The sequence below is a fragment of the Pinus tabuliformis genome, chromosome 1_1, assembly GCF_031772625.1.
Source record: "Pinus tabuliformis cultivar Carrire ecotype Pingquan chromosome 1_1, CPIR1, whole genome shotgun sequence".
NCBI classification, from domain to species: domain Eukaryota; kingdom Viridiplantae; phylum Streptophyta; class Pinopsida; order Pinales; family Pinaceae; genus Pinus; species Pinus tabuliformis.
In genome coordinates this window covers 684,363,139-684,380,391 of record NC_142297.1, presented here as the reverse complement: position 1 = coordinate 684,380,391, position 17,253 = coordinate 684,363,139, and the positions used below count along the sequence as shown (strand labels likewise).

At 39.3% G+C, this 17,253-nt stretch overlaps 1 protein-coding gene across 1 annotated transcript; it reads left to right on the top strand.

The window, feature by feature from the left end:
- Positions 1-901: 901 nt before the first annotated feature.
- LOC149215266 (protein DMR6-LIKE OXYGENASE 1-like) lies at positions 902-2,456 on the top strand. Its single transcript, XM_089389677.1, has 4 exons — positions 902-1,138; positions 1,401-1,648; positions 1,732-1,975; positions 2,316-2,456. The coding sequence occupies exons 1-4, from the start codon at positions 902-904 to the stop codon at positions 2,454-2,456; spliced, it is 870 nt and encodes a 289-aa protein (XP_089245803.1).
- Positions 2,457-17,253: the final 14,797 nt, after the last annotated feature.

Genomic DNA, 17,253 nt, shown 5'->3' with positions numbered 1-17,253 from the left:
ATTTCTAAAAGATTGAAACTTTGGCTTACAATATTTTATGTTGTCAGGTACGAGGCAGAACTTGTAGCAACTGCGGCCCAACCCCTTCCAAATGACGATGATGATGCTTTTGAATAGCTTTGTTAAGATGCTTTTTCATATTTAGGGATTGGTGGATTCAATTAGTTTTGTATCATTGCAGTTTTCTCTTGAGTTTCGACATTTAATTCTGATTTGTATTTGGGGCTTAGAATAGCATTATCGCATCTCTCTATATGTGATTTGGATACTTTGCACATTTTTTCATCGGTGGAGTTGGCTAAGCTATCATAGTTCAACTCCATTACAGAGCTATTTTTATATGCTAAGACAGTTTTTTCCGTTATATACTCTTGCAAAATTTGCACAAGAACTTTTTGTACCCTTCAAATATTTCAAGAATGCTCAAGTGCCTTTCATTGTGTACTATTGGGGGAAATGCTAGTTGCGATGATTGTTGCTTGTAATATATTATGGCTTGTTAAAACTTTCTCTAAAAATTCTAGCTATGTCTGAGGATTTATTTCAACTCTGAAATTGGTTTACATAAAGCTTGTACAATGAACAGTTTACCTTCTAGACTATCAGATTAAATGATATTATAAAGTAAGCGCTAATACCTTGTATATGGGCCAAATCCTCCCTTTGCAATATTATTTTCATCTGGGGCACTTTCTGTTGCAACTGTCAATGTTTCCGTGGTAAAAAATATTGGTTGACCCTACGTATAGCCTCTGTTTCCGTTCGGGGCTCTACAGATTGCAATTTCTGCAATGAAAACTTGCAATTTCTAACTTCAATTAGAAGTCGTGCAACATCCGTATGGAAAAAAGATTGTATTCGCAATAACATCAAGAGGAAAGAAAGATGCATGTCCTCTAGAATGGATCTTCACACTGAGACCAATGCTAATGGTGTTGAGAAACTACTGTGCAATGGAATAAACAATGTTGAGGTGCAGAACAAATATATTTTGCCTCCCCAGGAGCAACCCAACATGTCTCAGGTATCTTTCTGCGAGAGCATTCCAATGGTGGATCTGAAACACCTGGATAGCCCTAGCAGAACCACTGTCATACAACAAATCCAACGTGCATGTCAGGAGGATGGCTTTTTCCAGGTACAACCTTCAATCTCCAATGTCCCAAGTTATGATTTTTTTTGCGAAAGGGATTGGATTCATGAGGCTTTGAATTTTGAATCTCATGATATTGTGATATAAACTATTTTGAAGATTTTAATTTTGAATTTTAAGATTTCAATTTTGAATCTCATAATATCTCTCAATAAACTTCCAAAATCTCAATTATGAACATTAATTCTTAAAAAAATTTATGTTCAAATTCAGTATTAATATCGTTGAAGCTACATGATATGATCAGATAGTGAACCACGGGGTACCAGAGAGGGTGATGAAAAACATGATGGGAATCGCCAAAGAATTCTTCGAAATGTCGATGGAAGATCGTGCATGCCTCTATTCAAAGGATCCAAAGAAATTGGCTCAGCTTGCTACAAGCTTCAATATTCACAAAAATGAAGTTCTTAACTGGAGGGACTATCTGAGACACCCTTGTTTTCTGTTACATGAAGTCATCGACTCTTGGCCTAAAAAACATGCAGCCTATAGGTAGCCATTAAACCTTATTTCAACCATTAAAGCAACAATCATAACTCATTTGGCTTAATATAATATTGAAGCTTTTGTTATAGGGAAATTGCAGGCAAGTACGCCGTGGAGGTGAGGGCACTATGTTTAAGGTTGTTGGCTGCAATTTCTGAAGCTCTAGGACTCCATTCTAATTACTTGAATAATATTTTTGGGGAACACAAACAACTGTTACCTGTAAATTACTATCCACCATGCCCAAACCCAGATGTTACCCTTGCTTTAAGAAGCCATTCAGATGCAGGTGGCATCACTGTTCTAATGCAAGGTGATGTCAGCGGTTTGCAAGTATTTAGAAAAGGGAAGTGGGTTGCTATAGAACCCATTGCTAATGCATTTGTTATCAAACGTAATAAGCGAGTCTTCCTTGGTTAAAATCAAAATAATTCAAGGGCTACATAAGAAACCTCATAAGCTTTTGATAAGTGACCAGTTAAAAAATATTTGTGATGAGTCTGTTCAGAGTATTAATTTTCAAAAATGATCAAAAATATTTTGAAAAAGAAGTTAAAATAAAAATGATCAAGGATTTCAATGGATCCAACACCACCTTCAAAGCCTCCGTACAGTTGGCTTTAAGCATGTCCGCAGGTTGGCGAACAAAGTGGCTGATTTTCTTGCCAACCAGGGTGTTATCAGCACAGAGATTAAAGTGGCATCAAATTGGCATGAGCTGCCGCAGAGCAGGTTAAAGGAGGTTGTTCAGGAACAGGCAGAAAATGATAAGCTAGAGTTTAAAGATAGAGCCTGGGACCAGGGATCAATTTGACTCAACCTTTGCTTTCAACATCTGCATGTGTCATCATTATCAGATAGACGGTTCTATGGCGTGGCGGATACCTAGTCTGGCCGCTCATATTCCTAGAGCAAATGAGAGGATGCTCTCTGTTTATCGTGGGGATCGAAACGAGTCCCTCAGATCTTCATTCAGTGACAAACCCCTCATCTATTCAGGGTTCCAGGTTCGGGCAAGGAAGATCCACAAGTGCAGACAGAGCCCTGTTTCTTCCGGCGGACGGTCCTTCAAGATTTTGGAGTCTCGGCATGGTTTACCGCCCCCTAGGCGGTTTCTGGATGATCGCACAACTTTCTGTTGGAAAGCGGTTTTGATGAAAACATAGCGATGCCACTCACCCTCAAACACGTGGCAGGGAGAGGGTTCTGAAAACCGCTCTTCCCCGCTCACTAACGTCGGCCCTTCTTATCCCATGTGATATCAACATCATCCGTTGGATTTAGTCAATGATGATCGACGGTTGCGGTGGTTCATGCAACTTGGGGGGCAGGACTATTATACTTCGGTCTTTTTGACGGAGCGATATCCTCCTCGACCGTCGATCTTAATGCTTTTTATTGGACGGCTCAGATGAACAGGGCTTTTCCTAAAGCGGTGTTGCCGGTTAGTTCACGTGCTTTCCGGAAGCCAGATTGCATTTTTGTTCGTTTTTCCATGGGTTCGGGTTTCTTTGTATAACTATAAGGTTCTGACCTACTAGTTCTAGATATCATACGAGTTCACTCTATAATACTATGTGATCCAGTTGAGCAATGAAGCTATATTTTTGATAACATGATTGAAGCATAAAACTAACCCATACCTACCACCAACGAAATTCCTACAATCTTGTACAGTTGATAACTGTGGCTATCAAGCTTGCCTGGGTATTCTTGTGGGTATGTTGTCTGTCGAACACATAAAGGTATCGCCATTTCATTAATTGGGCTCTCGATTGATTTTTGCATAAGGATTCACATTGTCTAAATCTAAAGTCATTTCCATTCAACAGTCTATAGATTCTTCTTTAACTATAGTAAAACTGGGAGATGGAACGCTTATCAAAGCTAAGGTAGCATCTTAAATCCAAACTTCTAACTCCCATTTGAAGTAGTAAAACTTGGGCGTAAATTTAGTAATGAATTGAATCCCCTCTTGCTAAACAAAGGTAATATTAATAACCCATATGCGTTGGTTTCTATCAAACACGAATTTCTGTGGTGGTTTCTCTCATACACGAGTACTATTTGTGAACTTTGAATGTGAAACTACTTTGAAAGAACATTCAAAATGATTTTATTTGTTTTTTTTTTTAAATAATTCTTTATGTTGTCTCTAGAGAGACAATAGTTTGAATTATGATTTTATTTATTTTTTTAAATAATTTTTTATATTGTCTCTAGAGAGACAATAGTTTTAATTATGGACATATTGTCTCTATAGAGACAATACATTTTTAATCTCAGCTATTGTCTCTAAAAAGACAAAAATGTAATTGTCTTTAAAGAGACACAGATGAAGTTGTCTCTAGAGAGGCAAATGAAATTGTATCTAGAGAGACAAATGAAATTGTCTCTTAATAGACAATAATTCTTGTCTTTATAGAGACAATAATAATATGTGTTCTATATTGTCTTTATAGAGACAAATTTTTGACACATTATATTTTGAGACATTATATTTTGCCACAACTACTTAGAGACAATATTTAAGACAATACACAAGTTTCTTTTTGTCTTAAGTTAAGACAATTGACTCAAATATTGTCTTAAAACCCCCCTACATGTAGTTGTGTAATCCCCATGGTAACCCTTTTCCCCTCTAGCAACTTGTAACACGCAAATTCTGCGAGGTAACACAAAGCACACTAGAAGGATCCCTATGAAATTTACCACAAGTTGGATTTGTCATAGCTCTAAGCTCCATGGTAACCCTTTTCCCCTCCTGCGACTTGTAACAGGTGAAGTCCGCGAGGCAACACAAAGCACACTAGAATGATCGCTATGAACTTTATCACAACAACTTGTCATGAAATTATTGAAGAAATTTGGCCTCAGCAAAAACCACCACCATCACATTTCATGAACATCATTACCAAGCCACTCTGTTCTTCCAAACTACGATAAGATTCACTCAGCCATGTGCCAACACTTTCTTCCAATAAGTGGCACACCATCTTGCTCCAAAAATAATGAGGCCATTAACCTTCCTTCTAGTGTCTAACTTTGTTCATTCACTAAGCCAATTACACCCTTGGCAAAAGACACATACCCCTGAAGCCAACTCTTGGCTATCATACTATATATATATATATACACACACACACACACACACACACAACATGGTTTATTCTAGAAAATACAAACTAGGGAAAAACCAGCTAATAATAGATATATTGTCCTTAGGTAAAACACAACCAAGCCAACCAACACACTGAGCTTTCAACAATCAACTCTAGCTCAATACAATGAAGAATTCCCAAGCCTTTTAATCACTTCAACTACATGTAATACCATGAGTCGCCAATATGAGGTCCTCAAAACCACAATTTTTAACCATAACTCTTGACACATCCTCAACTCCACCACTAGATCAAGTTTATCTAACACATCGTTGTCCTCAATGTCAATCTCACAACTGAGTTGTGATATGTTTTTCCACCATGTAATATATATAGCTAATAATAGATATATTGTCCTTGACTAAAACACAGCCAAGCCTGCCAACACCTTGAGCTTTCGCTGCTCAACTTTAGCTCAATACATTGGAGAATTCCCAAGCCTTTTAACGACTTCAACCACATGTAATACCGTGATTTCAATACCATGAGTAACCAATATCAAATGCCCAAAAGCATAATTTTTAACCATAATTGTTGACACGTCCTCAACTCCACCATTGGATCTAGTTTATCTAATAGTTTGTTGTCCTCACTTTCAGTGTGTCAACTGAGATGTGATAGTTTTTGCATATATATATATATATATATATATATATATATATATATATATATATATATATATATATATATATGAACAAGATAAACAACATGGATGACAAGAGGCCCCCCAAAATGGATTCCAACTCGAGCAATGACCAACAATAACTCAAGCAAGGATCGCATCAAGACACCAACTCTTTGCTAAATATTTGGATAGTACGAAAAGATGAAATCTTGTAGGATACTAACCATATTCAAAATATTATCATTATGTAAATTTAAAGATTATTTGTGGTGCAATAAGGACATATAAAACAAATGAATCAAAAATATTACAAACAGGTCTCCAACCGCAATTTGGAATATCAAAAGAATCTTTCAATTTTGACTAACACAAAGAAGAAAATCAACATTACTAGAATATAAACCAATGCCCACAACATATATATCCAAACTAGGTATTGGACAATTCCAAAAACACCATGTAATACAAAATAAGTTTTCTTTTAAAAAGTTGAAAAACAAAAACACTTTCTAAATCAATTTCAAAATATCTATTACAATATTAGTATTTCAACATCTCAAATCACCCACCCAAACAATGATAATCCTCAAATACATCTTGTAAATAAATTACTTAAATATTAATCATAATAAACATAAATTTCATTTTTCAAAGCCATTGTAATAAACCATCATTATACGAACAATACACAAAAACGTTTTCTCACACGTGACTCATGAAACATTTGAATTTATGTACATTATAATACACTTTCATTAAAAATATTCAAGAAAAATGTGCGTGCATCCACCAAAATATGATAACAACGTACCAATAACTCTTGCCTCTGGAGTTTTGGTGTTTGGAATCTATTTGCAAAGAGTCCCACCCATGTTCATCCACAATTGTCTTGCATGTTTAGTGGAAAAGCAAGAAATGGACTGCATCGGCCAAAACAGAGCATCAAGTTTCAGCTTCTACCGACAATATGCACTCACGACATCGACGTTTCAACAACGACCAATGCCTATGGCCCATTTGCTAAGCAAAGTTAGACACTCTTTATCTAAAACCCATCATAAATATTGTTACATAATAATTAATTTTTATTTGAGTGTTCCAATGGAATCGATGGTTTTCCCATTTGAGTCTCAATTTGAATTTTAAGGTGAATGATAAGAGCTTTTTCAGAGTTGTCTTTAATGTGACTTTTTGGACATTACAGTGTCGGAATCTAGCGTAAAAATTTGAGGTGAAATCTTGATTTGTGTTATTTAAATTGGTTTTTTTGCCTGGATATATGGATCAGCACCATGTAAAAACCCTAGATCACTTGGATTATGCAAGGGTTACCCATCAAACATGTGATTTCAATAAATTCCTGCCGGATTTTAGAGAAATTAGACTGGGAAAAACCATCGAAAAAACTTCCAAAAAGTCACACTAAAGACAACTCCTTCTTTTTCATCCATTTAAGGACATATTATTATTTATTTTATGGATAAAAAAATCAAATAAAATCGTCAAAAATATTTATGTATGCTTCAATATCTATGTTTGGCCCAAAACCATGGGAGAATTGTCTAGTAGAAATAGATGGAATTTTTTCTTTGGACCATTATGACATATTGAATTCAACTTTGAGGGAATAATTAGATAATGCAAGTAAATATACAATATTGACCCTAGTCATGTTGAATTTGAAGACCCTATTAATGTGGAATTTGTTAACTCTATTTATATGGAATTCGAAAAGCCTAGTTGTTGGCTAAGTTTCTTATTTTGGTGGATTCCTTATTAAGCGTTTGGAGAGTCTCACTTGTGCCACCTTGTTTTAAGCTATAGTGGTTAAGGCTAAGTGTGGAAAACATTGTTGATGATTAAGGTGAAGTGGATAGCCTCATTTTCTTCCTAAGAGGTCAACATAAGTTTTATCTTTATGTACATTCCTTAGGATGTTATCATTGTTCATTTTATTTACACATGTTATAAACCATTGATGCCCCTTAAGAAATTTACAGAAGTGATACTCTTGTGAGACACATAGTCAACATGCCATAAGATAGCTACCGTAACTGACATAGTTAAGCATCAATACACTGAAGAAATTGACACAAGTCATGGTACACCATATTAGGCATCACATATAAGTGACACTCCTTAAATAAAAACACATAAGTGATGCACATAAACAACGAATGATGACCATCAAAACATATGCATCAATGCACATAAGTTATGCACCATAAGTTACACATAATTAATGTTCTTACATGACTCACATAACTAAAACACCATAAGAAACACACAAAAACTAAATTGACCAATGCACATAGTGGATATGATATATGATAAGTTATGTAATGAAATTCTACTTTCTACTAGACAATCCAACATTGACAAGATGATGCCTTGTTGGTTTAGGGGAACCTGCCCTAGGTTCAAAGTTAGTTGTGCCAACCAACAAATCTCTACACTACTAGCCCTTTTGGCAACAACCCACGTAGTGCAGGCTCCAGTCTCACCCGAAGCAGTATGAGGGGGTGCAAGAACCAAGTTTTTGCATTGAGAGACTAGTGTGATGTCTTTTAGTGCCTCAGATCTGCCTTCGTGCAAATTGATACACTTCTAGGGTTCACTGCTACAACTCTGTCGAAATGGTCATTAGACCTCTGTGAAGGTCTATGATCGATCTTTGCGAACCTTTAACAACCAATCTATCTACTTATGCGCATAAGAAAGCAGTCCTAAATTAGGGTTCATGCAAATTTACTTAAGTTATTAGTAAACATCAAAGAATTCATCTGAGTCTTTGTGAAAATACATAAACATGCTTTCTGTACATCATTAATAGTTATTCGATAGAATCACGCAACATTCAGTCAATATTTCATGAAACACATTATTCATCGACAGCATATAATAATAACAACAATAAACTGAAATACACAATAATTCTTCTAAAATTGTCTTTATTGATCTTCAGTTTAGATTTACAGACTCAAAAGTACCCTACACACTCAACTATAGGGATCCGCACACTCCCTGCGGACTCTACCTAGACCTTTGCGCACTCAGCTGTAAATCCTTTCTTCTCCTATCTAACCCACTTCTCTTCGCTATCACTTCTCTTCTATTGGCCCATTTATTATCATATTTTCAAAAAACATGCCTTAGAATCTCTAAGACACACCTATTTATAGCCTTTTTCATACAATACCATGGTCCGTGGACCATAGGTGGATCTCAAAACCGACTCAATATTTACATAAAACAAGGGGCTAAAACCCTTTTGATTCCAAATCATCTACGTGCTTTGCATCCACAAATCACGGATACTTTACACTAATTACAAAAATGTATCAAAACTTGGGTTATCTCAACCCCAAAAATGACCCAAGGGACCCCATCCCAACAGGTCCCCAATGCAAAGATCATGATTTTCCCTCAAGTCATTTGAATGAAGTTGCGATCTTGCTGCAAAGATTCCCCAGCTCCACTTGGATCACTGCGACTTCAGCAAAACTCTGAGTTGTTGCCCGCTTGACTTCCTCAACTAATTTGTCTATAGCTGGTCCTTCTGCAACCAACCTCATCATATGTTGTGTTTGTTGCAACTGTTTTAGCTTATCCTGGATGGTGGTTGTGACTTGATAAGCTTCTCCCTAACATGGCTACACCTTGGCCTTTAGCAAGGCCTCTTTTTTCTGCGCTTCCTCCACCTGCATGGGGAGTTACTTATCTTCCTGTAGTTTAGCAAGTCAATATGCTAGTGCAATGGAGTTCATAGTGGCCCTAAATTCACCGTATTTTCATTGCAACTCCCTTACTTATCTATTCAGCATCTGTAGGTTTGGATCCTCCTGTAGATTGATCACTAACTCCATTTCTTTCTCAAGCAATGTCATACATTCAACAAATTTGGCATCCAGGGTGGTCATCCCTTCCTTTATCACGGCTCCGCATTGCTCCCAGACCTCAAGAAGAGTCATTGGATGTAACTTTAATTGCAGCTCTATGATCTTCATATTGAGCTCAAACTGAACTCGGCCAACCTCAGCTCTGGTTTCACGCACACCAGTGGCTAGTTTTCTGATCTTTGCTTCTAGTTGTGCATTATTTGGGATGTCAAGTTCAGGCATTGTCTTGCATGCCTCTATGACTGCTGACTCTAGGTGAGAACTTTGTGCCTATAACGTGTCCTTTTTGGTGTAGGAGCATTCAGGCCTAGTTAGCAATGTGATGTCATCATCACATGTTGTGACTAATAAAGGCTTGGAAGAAAATAGTTTAGTTAATTTTATTTATTCAAATGTATGAGAGTGTTTATTTATTGTAAAATATGAGAAAAAGGGTATAGCTGTCGTGGCGGAAAATGTCGTTTGTGCGGACACAACTGACCTCCCTAGGAGTCTAAACTCTCTAGCGACAAACAAGACAAAATGGAGTGATCTTTCTCTAAATATACGTTTTATAATATGAAAACTACGAGTGTTTAGGCTTACCTTATTCCAAAACGCTATTGTTGTAGTCCGTCCTTGCCGATCCGGATGAGCTCCTCCTTCATGTCAATTCCTGCAACCACAAACAATCAAACAATTACCAAGCACTTGTATTTCATATAATAAAACATATATTCAACATGCAGACCAAGGAACACATGAAATAACTCATTAACACAAGCTATTGAGAAAAATAAACCAGTTTGTATTAATAACGAAACAAAGAAACTCTTACAACCTGGCCTTGGTGTTGTGCAAGTTCCTCCCAGGGTCCATCAAGGGTTTTCCTCTACTTTGACAAAGCTCACCCACTTCCAAATAGAATCAAGCAAAGACAATCTCTCCTCACAAGGCTCTAAATGGGAGTCCTAATTCCTGCAGCGTTTACCCAAAGAAAATGTATAGCTCTAACCTCTTCTCCCTCTGGCTCAATGTCTTTATTTATAGTGCTATAAAGAGGTTATTCAGGTCCACTATCAATGGGATAATCCCCCTCTTTGGGTGGGATAGCTCCCTTATTGATGGGATAAGTTCCCCCTTAATAGAGATACATGAACCAACTGGAGGCGCATCCATTTCATCAAACCGACCTCTAGAAGGTTCTAGAAGTAACCACAAGTAACTTTTTTAAGATGAAACTCGCGCATTTTGCCTTTTACAGAAGGACGCACCTGTCCCTTAACATACAGAGCGTCCATGGACGCAGCTTTTGTGAACATGGTAAGCGTCCCCGCAGGTAAGGCTAGAGAGAACCTGCGACCCCAGAGATAAACACATTTTTTACAAGACTTTCTCTCTTCTTTGAGTTTGAGATGGATAGCAGAGGCATAAGACTTGCCTAAGAGGGTAGCATGACTGTTGATTTGAGCCATACTAACTGTAAGTGGTCATGGTGACATTTTTTAGTGTAACAGATTGCCCCCTAAAGTGCGAATCCTGGAATAGATTAAGGTTTTGTAATTCTAGGAAGGGTGAAGCGCTTTATCATTTCAAGGATTGTCTTGTGGATGACCTGGTTGGAACCTGCAATTTTCAACACAAAATACATGTATAAGATTATATCATCACTGAGGTAGGCATTCCCATACTCAGATTCAAAACTTTAACTAATGGACTAACTATTCTGATATAGGAATGATCTTGCAGTACATCATTTTTATAGACTTTTGTAGACGCAGTATGGACGCAGCCATCTGTTTATGATTAGTCTACATAGACAATGAATACAAAACTCCTCGCAGCCTGGATGGTAGAAACTAGATCCAGGGTCTTCACTTCTACTTCCCGAATTGGTACGATTCTAACCATGTGATTAAATGATTTGATGTTGAACATGTTAGAAACCACTTGATTACCAGTCGATGATGTGAACTGTTAACAAGCGTGAGAGAGACCACCAGTAATGTCAATGGTTCTCAAAGTACCAAGCACAACCCGTGAAATGTGAATAGATGTTTTGATGTCGAACACTTCACGGAATCCTTTGATCGAAAGTCAATGATGTAAACTGACGTCAAAGGCGAGAAACCTGCCATTGATGCATGCAGACTTCAAGGTACTGTCTTTTCCTAAGTCATCTTTCTAGATAATGTGTCGATGTCGATAGAAAGCGACTCGTTGCAGGCAAGCCTGCAACACGAAATCATTGTTCAAGTTGAAGAACTGTTGCTGTAAGGACCGACTCAGGGATGGTCAAATGGATGACAAGTATTTTTGCAGATGAAAGTTTTGCTTGCAGACCTCTTGAACACATAACGACACGACAGATGGCTTGGTGACGAATAACTCAAAGTTAATCCCCGGAACCAAGTTAAAGACTTTCAAAGTGGTTTGGTCAACTGTGAGGTAAAAGATTTCCCAACCCAGGTGAATGAAAAAGTGTCGTGTTCAAGAGCGGTAATAAAGTTTCTTTTGAGACAAAAGGTAACAAATAGGCTCATTCTTCTCTCTTTTCCCCCACCATTTCTGGCAAGTACCTCTTTATTTTTAACAAGCTTGAGGAGGATAACATATGCTTGATTATAAGCTCATCCTTCGGATGAGTCCAACCTAGTTTAAATTCGAACCCTAGGAAGGAGTGGTTCGTTCCTGTTTGTAATTGAACAGGTCCTTTACTGTAAAAGTTTAACGAGCCCAGTATAGGAGAAACTCGGCGTTTTTCAATTTTAGAGAGTCTGAAAAACTTAAGGAAACTCCACGTTGAACTTTTTCGTAAATTTGTGTCCCTCAAGCCCGAAAAAGTATAAAATAATACATGGGGGAACCGCTTGATCTTGCGACCAAGGAGTACTTTCATAATAGTGTCGTCGACCTGAAAAGTAAAAACCGGTCAAGGACACGTCGTTTTATTTCCTTATCGAGTTTGAAACGACAAAAACCCGGCAATCTTTTCCTGATTTTACGGTCAGAAAAGAGCTAAAAGGGGACCGTCTTTTAATTCCGTTTTAACGAGTGTAAAAGAAACGCTCGGCGATCTTTTCATGTTTTAGGAGTCAGAAAAGGGCTTAAAAGATGACTCTGATATTTTTATTTGTGAAAAATGACAATTTCCCTCGAAATCCCTTTGTCCTGCACAAAAGCAACACATTACTCATACCTGTTTAAAATGGGCAAAAATACACCGAAAAACATCTTTTCATGGTAAAAAATGAACTAATTCATCCAAAAAACCTATAAAAAGACCTTTTACCATGTCATTTTTACCGTTTGACTTTGGAGGTTGAAAAAGGAGCTTTTGACAAGAAACTTCCCGTGGTCGCTGCGGAAAATCTGACCGTCGGAATCGAACGCCGTCTCACCCAGGTATTTTACACATCCTACTCTGCATTTCTATCCATTTAGAATTAATTTTTAGGTCTTAGTTTCATTTTTTGGGGGGGTTTTGGTTTTGGAATGCGCCTCTCGGCGGACGCAGGTGCCCTTCGGGTGACCTGCGTCACCCGACTTTTTCTCATACGGGAAAACGGTCGGAAGACGCAGCCCGCCTTCAGGCCAGCCGCGTCCGGGCGCCCTGTGCTACAAAGCCAGGGTGCGTCTTCCGAGAAGTGCGCATTTCAAAACCCCAACTCCCTCAAAAACCTACCAAAAATCCTCAATTCAATTTCTAATTGCTATTTTTGATATGCAGGGCATTAATCATGTTAGACTGGAGAGAAAGAGAGCATGTAGAGGAAGATGAAGCTGCAATAAATCATCAACCTTCCCTGGATGCCCTAAGAGCATGCGGATTATACAAATATTGGACCATACCGGGCATGAGGGGCCAGGTAAGATTCTTGGAATGGCTGGTTGAGCGATGGAACGTTCAAGAACAATGCTTTTACATAGGAGGGCACCAGCTCGAGATAGAGCCCTCGGATGTATACTTTCTCACTGGCTTGCCAAATAGAGGCGAGCAACTCAATCTTGCGGGGACTAGGCCGGGTGGCCAACCCCTTGATAGTCTCCGCGAGGATTGGTGCACACGTGGGGCTCACCATTCGAAAGGCATAGAGATAAAACACATCACTCTGCCTGAACTCAAAGTCATAGCGTTCACGGTCACCAGAATTTGCGGCGCGGCCGCTTTGCACATTGCTTCCGGATCCCAAATGCGGATGGCAATTGACTGTTACCAAGGCACCATTTTCAACTGGTGTGAAGCTGTGTCGGCTCATATGAAGAGCCAACTGACCAAGGCAAAGAACGGACGACTAAAGACTTTTGGATATGGGCCTATAGTCGTGAGCTTTGCCTTGGAGAGAGTTCCAATGCTGATCCCTCAGCAACTCACTGTTGATATCTCGGGTCCTCGGGAGCCAAAGCTGATACGATGGGTTGCGGTGATGGCCCGGCATCCTGACGAGGGTGCGGCAGTGGTTCGATTCTCAGATAGTTACTTTCACTGGTTAGAGGACCAGGTTTTTGCGATACAGGACTTTCCGTATGCCGGAATGGATTTCAGAGGTGATCCGGACATGGTTCTTCCACAAGGAGAACAATGGGACGACAGAGGTACTTTTATTTTCACAAGTTTTCTAATTATGTATTTTTTTTTTTTTCATATATATCGTCTCAAAACTAACAGTAAAACTTTCAAAATGCAGATGTTGGTCCACAGCGTCCAGCCAACCTCCGGCCTTTTGATAGACTACATCCAGCTGCACCGGTACCGGCCCCACAGGACGCGGCAGGAGAAGTACTAGCTGAGTTGGAGCATGATCTAGAGTGTCTCACGGCAGATATACCTGAGACTACTATGGACGACATTCCTATCAGGCTTCAGCGTTTCGTAGTCGCGGTCCCTGGACCGTTTAGGAGATTTTTGCGTAAGGTAGCCCGCGCAGTGGTGTCATACAGAGAGCACCACCAGTGATTGACTAGTCACTTTTGTAGTCACATGTGACATTTTTGACTTTTTGTACTATCATTTTGCCGATCATAAGGTGTTTTCAACCTATGATCGAAGACGATGTATATATTTTTGACACACTTCTATCTATATATATCATTATTACCGGCTTATCCTGTTTAACATGTATGATGAAATGTTTTTTAAATTTACTTGCATGATTATTGTAAATGTTTGTCCAACACTCGAGAAGCAATTGCATCTGCTAATGTATTTAAGGACCTTGGAATATGTTGATATTCAATGTAATCAAATTCACGTTCCAAGAGACGCACTCTCAAAAACAACCTTAATAACACAGGATTTCTAATGGCATAAACTCTATTAAGCTGTAATACAACAAGTTCAGAATCTAACCTCACTATCAAACGTCGAATTCCAAATGAAATAGATTCGGATAATAATTCAACCACTGCACTGTATTCTGCAATGTTATTCGTTGTTTGACCGAGGCTTACCCCATGCATAGAAACTAACTCGTCAGAGGGCGAATAGATAACCCAAGCTGCGGAAGAGATATTCCGTGTATTACGACAAGCACCATCAGCAAATCCAATGTATGTTTGGAGAGGCGTCGACATCTACAATATCAAGAGTAAAACCAAGATAAGCCAAAATAACGACGAAAAACCACACTCTCTAAGCTAAGCACACTGACTAAACTAACACACTTGCTAGCTAGAAAGAAAGTCTAACCTATCTAAAAATTTCTCCATACCCATCATTTTAAGCATAATACCTCTTTAGGTAAAGTCCATTTCTGGGTTTACCCAAAGAGTCCCCATCAAAATCAACTAACTCATAAGCCCCTTTTGCTAGCTTTCGCTTTACAATGTAGGGCCCATGCCACATGGGAACGAATTTTCCGGCACCTAGCTTATCGTTAGCTTGATCATATAATAGTACTAGGTCTCCTTTCGAAAAACTTCGAGGGGTTACATTTCTATCATACTGAGCTTTCATTCGTTTCGCGTGAGTCTCGATTGCCAATGTAGCGTCACGTCGAGTCTCATCTAATTTAGTCAAGTATAATAAATGCTTCTCCTCTTCGGAAGTAGCTGGAAGTAATTCGACAGCCATTTGAAGTGATGGGATTTCGCATTCAATGGGTAGCACAGCTTCTAAGCCATAAACTAGCTGGAAAGGAGTGAACCCTGTTGAATTTTTCACTGAGGTTCGGTATGCCCATAGCGCTGAAAATAACATGTTGTGCCAATTTGACCGATGAACACCAATGGTTCGTCGGATCATGATAACTAGAACTTTGTTGATAGACTCAACCAAACCGTTGGCTTGCGGATAATAAGGAGTAGAGCTATCGTGGCGCAAACCAAGCTGGCTTGTAAGCTCAGTCATCATGACGTTTCGAAAATGGCTCCCATGGTCAGTAATGATTGCTTGTGGGACACCAAACCTAGTTATGATATGATTGAATACGAAAACTGCAGCTGTTTTGCCGCTTGCGTCGAATGTAGGCATCGCCTCGGCCCACTTAGTAAAATAATCAATCGCAAGGATGATATACGCATGCCCCCCGGCCGAGTGAGGGTTACAAGTAATAAAGTCGATACCCCATTTGGCGAATGGACCAACGGCAATTATAGGGTGGAGAGGAGCAGGTGGAGCGCGCATCTTGCGATCAAACACTTGACAGTTGTGGCACTTCCTGACTGCAATGATACAATCCTTAAACATAGATGGCCAGAAATAGCCAGCGCGCAACACCTTCTGAGCTGTGGCATACCCAGACATATGACCGCCACATGCTCCAGAGTGACAATCATTCAAAACTCTCTCAGCCTCTTCGTGAGTTAAACAACGTCGAAAAACTAAGTCTGCCCCCCGGCGATAAAGTGTATCTCCAATAATTTTGTATGGCTGGGATTGAAACCGAATTTTTCGACGTTCTGCTTTGGAAGCTTCAGGCCGAAAGGTTTGGGTTTGGAGATAAATGATTATATCCCCGTACCACGGATCTACAGTACTGATGAGAAACAAAGATTCATCCGCAATGGACTCTTCTGCCACAGTCTCTGTGTCAGCACTCGGGAAATCACACATCAATTCCGCAAAGACTAAGGATTTCTTAGACTTGGACTTCTCGAACTCCAAGTCGAACTCTTGCAGGATGACAATCCATTTAGAGTACTTGCCCCCTAGCAGTTGTTTTGTCAAAATATAAATCATAGGGTTGCAATCCGAAATAACCGTAGTCTTACGGAGAAGAATGTAGTGACGGAAACGCTGGACAGCTTGAACGGCTGCCAGGGCCAATTTCTCCACATGCGAATATTTTAGCTCAGTGGGATTCAAGGTCCTACTAAGATAATATATCACATGCTCCGCTCCGAATTCATCTTCTTGGACTAACACCATTCCAATGGTGGAATGCGAAGCTGCGAGGTATAAGAAGTAGTCCTGGTTGTAGTTGGGAGGATGCAATAACGGTGCATGGGTCAACGCGTGTTTAAGTGCATCAAAAGATTGTTGGGCAATCTCGTCCCAAAAGAATTGTGTGTTCTGTTTCAACAACCGTGTAAAACCTTTAGTGACCTCGGCGTAGTTTGGGATGAATCGGCGTAAAAAATTTGCTTTCCCTTGCAAACTTTGGAGTTGGCGCAAACTCGAAGGAGGAGGCAATTTGATGATAGCCTCGACTTTCGAGGGATCGACGCAAATGCCGGCTTTTGAAACAACAAATCCCAGCAATCGACCTGTTTCTATACAGAAAACACACTTGTGGGGATTCAACCGAATTCGATAATGCCTACACCTCATAAAATTGCTCGTAGGTGGACAAGGTGATCAGCTCGATGTAAAGAATGAGCAGGCAAATCATCGAGATAGGGTTGCACAATGTGCTTGATGTCATGAAATGCATAAGACATCGCCCGTTGAAAAGTGGCCCCGGCATTCTTGAGCCCAAAAGGTAATTTGCAATAAGCAAACGTTCC